The 12,268-nt window shown below is 41.0% G+C and overlaps 1 protein-coding gene across 1 annotated transcript; it reads right to left on the minus strand.

Annotated features, from left to right (window-relative positions):
- Nucleotides 1–1,323: 1,323 nt before the first annotated feature.
- LOC139370591 (zinc finger protein 135-like) lies at nt 1,324–11,750 on the minus strand. The gene is made up of 2 exons (XM_071110175.1): nt 11,269–11,750; nt 1,324–3,026 (listed from the first exon to the last, which is right to left on the minus strand). Exons 1-2 carry the CDS (start codon nt 11,522–11,524, stop codon nt 1,516–1,518), a joined length of 1,767 nt encoding a protein of 588 aa, XP_070966276.1. The 5' UTR covers nt 11,525–11,750; the 3' UTR covers nt 1,324–1,515.
- Between the last annotated feature and the right edge of the window lie 518 nt (nt 11,751–12,268).

The following is a 12,268-nucleotide window of genomic DNA, read 5'->3' on the forward strand; positions in this document are numbered from 1 at the left end:
CATCAACCCATATCACTAGAGTTGAATAATGCCTGAGGCCATTTATTGATAAAAACTATTAAAAGCAACGCTGAAAAAAAACAGACTACTACAACTTTTAAACAACACTAACCGAACATAGCAGCTGTAAAATAAATGCCTGAGCGGGGTCGGAGAAACGCCTATTCTGTTTTTCACCTGAAAACCGGATGTTTCCGGTTTCCTCGACCCCGCTGAGAGTGAAACAATCCCGCCACACACACACACACACACACACACACACACACACACACACATACAGTTGAAGCTGGAAGTTTACATACAGTACTCGTTTTTCAACCACTCCACAAATTTATTGTTAACAAACTATAGTTTTGGCAACTCGGTTAGGACTACTTTGTGCATGACACAAATAATTTTTCCAACAATTGTTTACAGACATATTATTTCACTTATAATTCACTGTATCAAAATTCCAGTGGGTCAAAAGTTTACATACACTAAGTTGACTGTGCCTTTAAACAGCTTGGAAAATTCCAGAAAATGATGTCATGGCTTTAGAAGCTTCTGATAGGCTAATTGACATCATTTGAGTCAATTGCCGCTAAAATGCCGCTCAGCAAGGAAGAAGCCACTGCTCCAAAACCACCATAAAAAAGCCAGACTATGGTTTGCAACTGCACATTGGGACAAAGATCGTATTTTTTTAGATTTTCGTATTTTTCGTATGATGAAACAACAACAGAACTGTTTGGCCATAATGACCATCGTTATGTTTGGAGGGAAAAGGGGGAGGCTTGCAAGCCGAAGAACACCATCCCAACCGTGAAGCACGGGGGTGGCAGCATCATGTTGTGGGGGTGCTTTGCTGCAGGAGGAACTGGTCCACTTCAAAATGTGTGGGCAGAACTGAAAAAGTGTGTGCGAGCAAGGAGGCCTACAAACCTGACTCAGTTACACCAGCTTTGTCAGGAGGAATTGGCCAAAATTCACCAAAATTGTGGGAAGCTTGTGGAAGGTTACCCGAAATGTTTGACCCAAGTTAAACAATTTAAAGGCAATGTTACCAAATACTAATTGAGTGTATGTAAACTTCTGACCCATTGGAAATGTGATGAAAGAAATAAAAGCTGAAATAAAATCACTCACTTATTATTCTGACATTTCACATTCTTAAAATAAAGTGGCGATCCTAACTGACCTAAGACAGGGAATTTTTAGGATTAAATGTCAGGAATTGTGAAATACTGAGTTGAAATGTATTTGGCTAAGGTGTATGTAAACTTCCGACTTCAACTGTACATATACAGTTTATTACCCAATGTTCAATATATTGTAACTCTTAAAGGCTGACAAGTTTTGAGAGGGCTGGCACCTTGTTAACCCTGCATTAGATCACACCGATGAAGGCCACAATGATGCACTTTAAGAAAGTTTAAGGTAGCAAAACTCCCACCAGTCACAGCAAGGCACGGCTTCTCTGTGTTTGTCCGCTGGTCTACCATCAACTTGCTTGAGCTAACAAAAGTGGGAAGGTTACCCACAAGTGTTGTGTTTTCTCTTGTGTTCAGCCAGGCTTCTTGACTGAGTGAATCTCTTCCCACATTGATCACAACAATAAGGCTTTTCTCCAGTGTGCGTTCGCTGATGTGATTTCAGCTGCTGAGATTGAGCAAATCCCTTCCCGCAGTCAGAGCAGTGGTAAGGCTTCTCTCCTGTGTGTATTCTCTTGTGCTTAACCAGGGTTCCTGACTGAGTGAATCTCTTCCCACAATGATCACAACCATAAGGCTTCTCTCCGGTGTGTATTCGTTGGTGAACTATTAAATCTTTAGAAGAAGTACAGCTCATCCCACAGTCTGAGCAGTGGTAAGGCTTTTCTCCAGTGTGTATTCGCTTATGTTTTACCAGGGTTCCTGACTGAGTGAATCTCTTCCCACAGTCAGAACAGTGATATGGCTTCTCTCCCGTGTGTGTTCTCTGGTGTACGGTCAGGGTTTTTGAGAAAGTAAAGCACATCCCACAGTCAGAGCAGTAGTAAGGCTTCTCTCCTGTGTGTGTTCTTTGGTGAAATTTTAAATGCGCCAACCTAACAAAACACTTCCCACATTCAGAGCAATGGAAAGGCCTCTCTCCAGCGTGGGTTTGCTTGTGTTTAGCCAGGGATCCTGAATGAACAAATCTCTTCCCACATTCATCACAGCCATAAGGCATCTCTCCTGTATGTATTCTCTGATGTGCTGCCAAGTGGCTTGAGTTAGTAAAACTCATCCCGCAGTCTGAGCAGTGGTAAGGCTTCTCCCCTGTGTGTATTCTCTTGTGTATAGCCTGATGTGCTGACTGAGTGAATGTCTTTCCACATTGATCACAGATAAAAGGTTTCTCTGCTCTGTGTATTCTCTGGTGTACCATCAATCCATCTAATCTAGCAAAACTCTTCCCACAGTCAGAGCAGCTGTAAGGTTTCTCACCTGTGTGTTTTCGCTGGTGATTTTTTAATTCCCCAGAAGTAGTAAAATTCATTCCACAATCTGAGCAGTGGTGAAGCTTCTGCCCTGAGTGTCTCCGCTGATGTGATTTCAGGTTGCTTGGCTGATTAAAACTCTTCCCACAGATGGAGCAGTGGTAAGGTTTCTCTCCAGTGTGTATTCGCTGATGGTTTATCAGGGAGTTGAATGTAGTAAAACTCTTCCCACATTGATCACATCTGTAAGACTTCTTTCCTGTGTGTGCCAGTTGGTGTCTTTTCAAATTACCTGACAGCGCAAACTTCATCCCACAGTCAGAGCAGTGGTAAGGTTTTGCACCTGTGTGTACTCTCTGGTGCAATTGTAATGACTGTGAAGTTGAAAAGCTCTTTCCACACTGAGAGCAGTGGTAAAGCTTTTCTCCTGTGTGTATACTCTTATGCCTTTTCAGGTCCACTAAACAAGGAAAACTATTTCCGCAGTGGGAGCATTGATGTGGTCTAGCTGATTTGGGCTTCTCTGCTTCTGGTTCCTCTGAAGGACTCTTCCCACTCTCAGAGCGAGTGTCTGGTCTCTCTCCTGCCAAAGACAAACAGAGTATTCAGTTAAACAGCGAGACCTGAATGAAACCTTCACATGATAGATCCGTCTTCCTATTAGGTTCAAGCCAAATCAGATCCCTCAATAACCTGTCGTTTCAGAACATTTAGGTTCATTTTTGAAATGTTTTACTTGGTGGCCATCAACACCATTGAGATTTCAAAAACAAATGATGTAGAGCTTCAAATCTAATCGTTCTCTAATGAAATGTCATGTATTTAGGCTGAGCAGAAATGGATATTGATAACTACAATATTTAAATCTATGGCAAAAGACGCATTTGTTCCATTGTTAATATTTTGTTGGTAGCCCTCTTTGGTGGTATAGGCTAAACATCTTATTTTTATGTTTTTATTTAACTAGGCAAGTCAGTTAAGAACAAATTCTTATTTACAATGACGGCCTACCAAAAGGCCTCCTGCAGGGAGTAAAAACAAAACAAAATTAAATAAAAATATAGGACAAAACACGCATCATGACAAGAGAGACAACACTACATAAAGAGAGACCTAAGACGACAACATAGCATGGCAGCAAAACATGACAACACAGCATGGTAGCAACACAACATGACAACAACATGGTAGCGTCGTGTCTTTCGTATCATTATATGTGAAGACTTACTTTATCAAATCAATTCTATGTAATTATCATTACCTGATTAAACTAATCATGTACATTTTATTAACGAGGAAGTCGGGGCACAATGGAAAATGTTAAGATTACAAAGCTATAATTTTCCGAATATAACTCTTCAGATATTATAATATCTGATCAATTAGTCTTCTATTAATTAATTATTATTATTACCTTCGTCAGTCTCATCTGATCATAAATTGTTGGTTATCTGCACGAACCCAGCGTCTGCTATGAATCATCCATACACCAATTGGCTCAATTAATTATTTACTAACTAACTAAATAATCACAGAAATACATAAACAAATAACAAAGATATTGGTTACTAACAATGATAGGAAAGAGACCCTAGTGGGCTAAACCGATATGAGTGCTTGGTGGACAAGAAGAAAGGGGTGGGAATGACAAAGAGCAGGAAAGACAAATGGATTCTTTACACACAGTCTATAATTATATACATTGAAATGCTAATCCTCATTCAAGAATAATTGCAAGTATATATTTACAGTTGAAGTCGGAAGTTTACATACACCTTAGCCAAATACATTTAAAAACTCAGCATTTCACAAATCCTGACATTTAACCCTAGTAGAAATGCTCTGTCCTTAGGTCAGTTAGGATCACCACTTGATTTTAAGAATGTGAAATGTCAGAATAATAATAGAGAGAATGATTTATTTCAGCTTTTATTTCTTTCATCACATTTCCAGTGGGTCAGAAGTTTACATACACTCAATTAGTGTTTGGTAGCATTGCCTTTAAATTGTTTAACTTGGGTCAAACGTTTCAGGTAGCCTTCCACAAGCTTCCCACAATAATGTGGGTGAATTTTGGCCCATTCCTCCTGACAGAGCTGGTGTAACTGAGTCAGGTTTGTAGGCCTCCTTGCTCGCACACGCTTTTTCAGTTCTGCCCACACATTTTCTATAGGATTGAAGTTAGGGCTTTGTGATGGCCACTCCAATACCTTGACTTTGTTGTCCTTAAGCCATTTTGCCACAACTTTGAAAGTATGCTTGGGGTCATTGTCCATTTGGAAGAACCATTTGCGACCAAGCTTCAACTTCCTGACTGATGTCTTGAGATGTTGCTTCAATATATCCACATTATTTTCCTCCCTTGTGATGCCATCTATTTTGTGAAGTGCACCAGTCCCTCCTGCAGCAAAGCACCCCCACAACATGATGCTGCCACCTCCGTGCTTCACGGTTGGGATGGTGTTCTTCGGCTTGAAAGCCTCCCCCTTTTTCCTCCAAACATAACAATGGTCTCTATGGCCAAACAGTTCTATTTTTGTTTCATCAGACCAGAGAACATTTCTCCAAAAAGTACAATGTTTGTCCCCATGTGCAGTTGCAAACCGTAGTCTGGCTTTATTATGGCGGTTTTGGAGCAGTGGCTTCTTCCTTGCTGAGCGGCCTTTCAGCTTATGTCGATATAGGACTTGTTTTACAGTGGATATAGATACTTTTGTACCTGTTTCCTCCAGCATCTTCACAAGGTCCTTTGCTGTTGTTCTGGGATTGATTTGCACTTTCGCACCAAAGTACGTTCATCTCTAGGAGACAGAACGCGTCTCCTTCCTGAGCGGTAGGACAGCTGCGTTGTCCCATGGTGTTTATACTTACATACTATTGTTTGTACATATAAACGTGGTACATTCAGGCATTTGGAAATTGCTCACTAGGATGAACCAGACTTGTGGAGGTCTACAAATATTTTCTGAGGTCTTGGCTGATTTCTTTTGATTTCCCCATGATGTCAGGCAAAGAGGCACTGAGTTTGAAGGTAGGCCTTGAAATACATCCACAGGTACACCTCCAATTAACTCAAATTATATCAATTAGCCTATCAGAAGCTTCTAAAGCCATGACATCATTTTCTGGAATTTTCCAAGCTGTTTAAAGGCACAGTCAACTTAGTGTATGTAAACTTCTGACCCACTGGAATTGTGATACAGTGAATTATAAGTGAAATAATCTGTCTGTAAACAATTGTTGGAAAAATTACTTGTGTCATACACACGGTAGATGTCCTGACCGACTTGCCAAAACTATAGTTTGGTCATAATTTATAGTTGCAGACTAGTAATTTGTGTCTAAGATTTGCTCTTATTCTGTAGGGATCGATAGTCTCAGAGTTTAACCATTTCCAGCCATGTAGCCAATGCTCCACGTGGATTTGTCTTGTCCTTTGGTAGAGTTGTAGTGTCAACCACTTCACACACCAGCGTCACCCGGCATGTTTTGGTCTCAGAAATTCAACCATTTGCAACCTCAGCTCATGCTGGGGTTTGCTTCGTCTTAAGTGAATTTCATCAGGAGTGGCATTTATATGTAACGGTAGAAAAGGGCAGTCCATGACGCCAAATGTGATGTCTGGGCTCACGGGGGTGTGGCCACTGACAAGTTCATCTTTATATGAAACTCCATACTCTCATTTAGACAGTTAATATCACATTACATCTTTTCACAAATAGTTTCATGCTTAATCACATACTTTTCACAATATTTAGATGTAAACCTGACAGCTGGGAAATGTACACTTCCAGAGATACTGTTATGTGTGTTTCCTGTACTTCATGAGATCACCAAATGAAACACACTCGTCACAACTGTCCCTTAAGTGTCCACGGACTATTCCCACATTCTCATAAACAGATAATTTTTTTATTCTCTCATTTTGTGGATTTAGGCGTCTCCAAGTGAAGTCCATCGTTCGGGGGGGGGAGGGGGGGGTGGTGGATTTATGACCGGAGATAACAGAACCTGGATGTAAGAGAGAGAGTGAGGGGGAGGGGGACGTTCTACACACAGAAAGGGCCACGTCATGACAGTAGCAACTAGAGGTCGACCGATAATGATTTTTCAATGCTGATACCGATTATTGGAGGACCAAAAAAAACGATACCGATTAATCAGACGATTTTTACATTTTATTTATTCGTAATAATGACAATTACAACAATACTGAATGAACACTTATTTTAACTTAATATAATACATCAATAAAATCAATTTAGCCTCAAATAAATAATGAAACGTGTTCAATTTGGTTTAAAAAAATGCAAAAACAAAGTGTTGGAGAAGAAAGTAAAAGTACAATATGTGCTATGTAAGAAAGCTAACGTTTAAGTTCCTTGCTCAGAATATGAGAACATATGAAAGCTGGTGGTTCCTTTTAACATGAGTCTTCAATATTCCCAGGTAAGAAGTTTTAGGTTGTAGTTATTATAGAAATTATAGGACTATTTCCCTCTATACCATTTGTATTTCATTAACCTTTGACTATTGGATGTTCTTATAGGCACTTTAGCATTGCCAGTGTAACAGTATAGCTTCCATCCCTCTCCTCGCTCCTCCCTGGGCTTGAACCAGGAACACAACGACAACAGCCACCCTCGAAGCAGCGTTACCCATGCAGAGCAAGGGGAACAACCACTCCAAGGCTCAGAGCAAGTGACGTTTGAAACGCTATTAGCGCACGCTAACTAGCTAGCCATTTCACTTCGGTTACACCAGTCTCATCTCGGGAGTTGATAGGCTTGAAGTCATAAACAGCGCAATGCTTGACGCACATCGAAGAGCTGTTGGCAAAAAGCCCAAAAGTGCTGTTTGAATGAATGTTTACGAGCCTGCTTCTGCCTACCACCGCTCAGTCAGATACTTAGATACTTGTATGCTCAGTCAGATTATATGCAACGCAGGACATGCTAGATAATATCTAGTAATATCATCAACCATGTGTAGTTAACTAGTGATTATGATTGACTGATTGATCGTTTTTTATAAAGATAAGTTTAACTAGCTAGCAACTTACCTTGGCTTACTGCATTCGCGTAACAGGCAGTCTCCTTGTGGAGTGCAACGAGAGAGAGGCAGGTCGTTATTGCATTGGACTAGTTAACTGTAAGGTTGCAAGATTGGAATCCCCCGAGCTGACAAGGTGAAAATCTGTCGTTCTGCCCCTGAACGAGGCAGTTAACCCACTGTTCCTAGGCCGTCATTGAAAATAAGAATGTGTTCTTAACTGACTTGCCTATTTAAATAAAGATTAAATAAAGGTGTAAAAAAAAAAAAAAAAAAAAGAGGCAAAATCGGTGTCCAAAAATACTGATTTCCGATTGTTATGAAAACTTGAAATCGGCCCTAATTAAATCGGCCATTCCGATTCATCGGTCGACCTCTAGTAGCAACACAACACGGCAGCAGCACAACATGGGGTACAAACATTGTTGGGCACAGACAACAGCACAAAGGGCAAGAAGGTAGAGACAACAATACATCACGCAAAGCTGCCACAACTGTCAGTAAGTGTGTCCATGATTATGTCCTTGAATGAAGAGATTGAGATAAAACTGTCAAGTTTGAGTGTTTGTTACAGCACGTTCCAGTCGCAAGCTGCAGCGAACTAAAAAGACAAGCGACAAAGGGATGCGTGTGCTTTGGGGACTTTTAACAGAATGTGACTGGCAGAACGGGTGTTGTATGTGGAGGATGAGGGCTGAAGTAGATATCTCAGATAGGGGGGAGTGAGGCCTAAGAGGATTTAATAAATAAGCATCAACCAGTGGGTCTTGCGACGGAAATACAGAGATGACCAGTTCACAGAAGAGTATAGAGTACAGTGATATATCGTATAAGAAGCATTGGTGGCAAATCTGATGGCCGAATGGTAAAGAACATCTAGCCGCTCGAGAGCACCCTAACCTGCCGATCTATAAATTATGTCTCCGTAATCTAGCATGGGTAGGATGGTCATCTGAATCAGGCTTAGTTTGGCAGCTGGGGTGATTACGATAGAGGAAACCAAGCCTGCAGGTTTTCTAGCCTGCAGTTTTGATATGTGCTGAGAGAAGGACAGTGTACCATCAGCCATACTCCCAAGTACTTGTATGAGGTGACTACCTCAAGCTCTAAACCTTCAGTGGTAGTAATCACACCTTTGGGGAGAGGGGCATTCTTCTTACCAAACCCCATTACCTTTGTTTTGGAGGTATTCAGAACAAGGGCAGAGAAAGCTTGTTGGACACTAAGAAAGCTTTGTTGTAGAGCATTTAACACAAAATCCGGGGGTGGCCAGTTGAGTATAAGACTATATCATCTGTATATAAATGGATGAGAGCGGTTCCTACTGCCTGAGCTATGTTGTTGACGTAAATTAAGAAGAGAGTGGGGCCTAGGATCGAGCCTTGGGGTACACCCTTGTGACAGGCAGTGGCTGAGTCAGCAGATGTTCTGGCTTTATACACTCTTTGAGAGAGGTCATTAGCATACCAGAGACACCAATACTCCTTAGCCAGCCCACAAGAATGGAATGGTCTACCGTATCAAAAGCTTTGGCCAAGTCAATAAAAATAGCAGCACAACATTGCTTAGAATCAAGGGCAAAGGTGACATCATTGAGGACCGTTAAGATTGCAGTGACACATCCATAACCTGAGCGGAAACCAGATTGCATACCAGCGGGAATACTACAGACATCAAGAAAGCCAGTCAGTTGATTATTGACAAGTTTTTCCAACACGTTTGATAAACAGGGCAAAAATAGAAATAGGCCTATAACAGTTAGGATCAGCTTGGTCTCCCACTTTAAATAAAGGACTAACCATGGCTGCCTTCCAAGCAATGGGAACCTCCCCAGAGAGGAGAGACGGGTTAAAAAAGGTCAGAGATAGGCTTGGTGATTATAGAGGCAGCAACCTTAAAGAAGAAAGTTTAATCTGACCCAGATGTTTTTTTAGGGTCAAGTTTAAGGAGCTCCTTTTGCACCTCGGACTCAGTAACCGTCTCCAGGGAGAAACGTTGAAGCGGGGCAGGGCAAAAAAAGGGAGGAGCATCGGGGCTTGTCGCACTAGAAGGGGTGGGAGATTAAGAAATGTTGGACGGGCAAGGAGGCATGGCTGAGTCAAATAGGAATCCTAACTTAATGAAGTGGGGATTAAAGAGCTCAGCCATGTGCTTCTTGTCAGTAACAACCACATCAACTTTCAGGGACATGGGCAGCTGTGAGGAGGGTTTATTCTCCAGGTCTAACTGTTTTCCATAATTTCTTGGGGTTAAACCCAGAAAGAGAACTGCTCCTTAAAGTAACTCACTTTGGCCTTCCAGATAGCCTGAGTGCACTTATTTCTCATTTGTCTGAACGAGAGCCAGTCAGCCTGAGTTTCCGTTTGCCGAGCCTTTTGCCAAATGCAATTCTTGAGGTGGAGTAACTCGGCAAGATTACGGTCGAACAAGGGGCTGATCCTGTTTTTAATTCTCATTTTCTTTATGAGGATGTGTTTGTTAACAAGATCACTGAAGATATCAACAAAGAAGGTCCAAGCTTCTTCGACAGAGGGGGCAGGCTGATTCTATACTAATTTACAGAGGCCAGGTAATGAAGGAAGGCTTGCTCACTAAAGTTTTTTAGCAAGTGTGTATGACAAATCAGGACAGGACGTTTCACTAAGCAGCCATTACGAACACAGGCTGTAAAACAGTGATCACTAAGGTCATTACAGAAACACCAGACGGGTACCTATCATGATTATTTGTGAGGATAACATTGAGGAGAGTAGCCTTTTCTGTGTGTTTGGAGTCATACCTTGTAGGATTGGTAATAATCTGAGAAAGATTTAGGGAGTCCCATTGCTTTAGGACTTTGTCAGGTGGTTTAAGCATGTCCCAGTTTAGGTCACCTAGCAGGACAAATTCAGACTTAGTTTAAGGGGCCAGAAGAGAGATTAGAGCAGGTAGGGTACAGGCCGGTGCTGATGGAGGACGATAACACCCGCAACAGTCAACAATGAGCTATTTGAAAGTTTAATGCTTAAAACCTGCAAATCAAATTGTTTGGGGAAAGACTTGGTGGAGACAAGCGAGCACTCTAGGTGATCCTGGGTAAAGATTGCCATTTCCTACCTTTGGAAGATCTGTCTTGCAGAAAAAGGTTATAGCCAGAAAGGTTAACATCAGTATTCAAAACACTCTTTCTTAACCACTTCTCAGTAATGACCAACACATCTGGTTTGGAGCTGTGAACCCACACTTCCAATTGATACATTTTAGGTAATAAGCTTCTAGTGTTAATGTGCAGAAAACCCATGCTTTCACGAGAGCAGAAATCAGTAAAACAGATATCAGAGCACAAGTCAGAATTGGGATAGCAATAGTAGATGGGCCAGGGTGTACATGTACAGTAATACAATCAAGGCATGGCAGAGGACAGGGAGAGCTCTGCAGTGTTGATTTATGGCATTTGAATGTGCATTAAAATAATATTATACAGCAATTTCATCAGATAACATGAATCCAAAGCTGGCAAGTGGTGGTTAGAATAGGATGGGCGGCTAAAAGTCTGTGTAACAAATTGAGAGTCCCGAGTGTGGGAACAAACAGTCTGTCTCACGGTAGGGTAAACAAGAAAGTGCATTGTCAACAAAGTACGTGGAGTCATGAGGCAAATAGCAAAATGCACACGTGTGGATTCAACAATTCCTACAGTACTGAACAACATATTCAATTGTATAACTTCAGTGGGATGCCACTTTAAAATCACACATCAGTTTAAACTCTCCCCGTTTTAAGACTGTACTCACTGGAGTTAAGATTTCCAGTCTCCTCTTTGTCACCCTCCTCCTCTTCTTTCAATGAGACAGTCATCTCACCCTCCTCCTCTTTCACGCCAACCACTGCATCCTCCTCATTCTCTTCCTCTTCTTTCATTGTAAATTCTTCAAAAAATGTTTTTACTGTGACAGCCTCCTCTTCCTTCTCCTTTTTCACGAGAGCGTCTGTCTCTGTCCAGTAGACATCCTCTTCGTTAGCAGGGGGGAAGTAGCTCAGTGAGCTCATGTTCGGGGATGTTAGCTAACTATCTAGCTATCATTAGCAACTAGGCTAGTGCTAATCTAGTTTGAAGATAACCTATAGGTGTTTGCCAGCTTGCTGATTAATATGAACATATGAAATCACGAGGTAATTACTAGATATGATAAAAGTGTATTTAAAACACACCGCGACTAGTATACCAAAATGGTCTAAAAAGCTTAAATGTTTCGGCAATGTCGGATAGATATGGGATCTGTTGTTGTATTCAAAACAGCCAAAAGAACAGTGCAGTCCACTACAAGACACACATCGCCATCTGCTGACTGGAGTGCATAACGCAGTTGAGGAAAATCGTTTCATTTTCAGACAGAAAAGTATATTGCTTTCAAATAATTATTTTTCTAAGATTAATATGACATTATGAAGCATACTCCGTACATATAGGCAAATATGCAAGTGTTGATTAATGCAAATTCGATGGTACACTGAACAAGGCAGTTAACCCACTGTTCCTAGTCTGTCATTCAAAATAAGAATTTGTTTTAACTGACTTGCCTAGTTAAATAAAAATAAATACAGCCCAAAAATCAAGTCCAAATGTGACACAAACAATTAGCAACTAAACTTCCATAGGAATAGCTGACATACAGCACTTTTTAGTTTATTTGAACCTATACCAATGTATTCTGGATCTACTGTATGTCTACCATAATGTATGGTTGACATATTTGGTAATTTTTGATGGAATTATATAATTATTTTGTCATT

This window comes from Oncorhynchus clarkii, chromosome 17 (genome assembly GCF_045791955.1).
Source record: "Oncorhynchus clarkii lewisi isolate Uvic-CL-2024 chromosome 17, UVic_Ocla_1.0, whole genome shotgun sequence".
NCBI classification, from domain to species: domain Eukaryota; kingdom Metazoa; phylum Chordata; class Actinopteri; order Salmoniformes; family Salmonidae; genus Oncorhynchus; species Oncorhynchus clarkii.

Bases quoted from the DNA above. Each gene is read 5' to 3' on its own strand.
- LOC139370591 (XM_071110175.1), bottom strand. From the start codon at position 11,524: ATGAGCTCACTGAGCTACTTCCCCCCTGCTAACGAAGAGGATGTCTAC. The intron at 3,027-11,268 runs GTGAGTACAGTC...TGTCTTTGGCAG, and splicing joins GACTGGAAATCTTAACTCCA to GAGAGAGACCAGACACTCGC.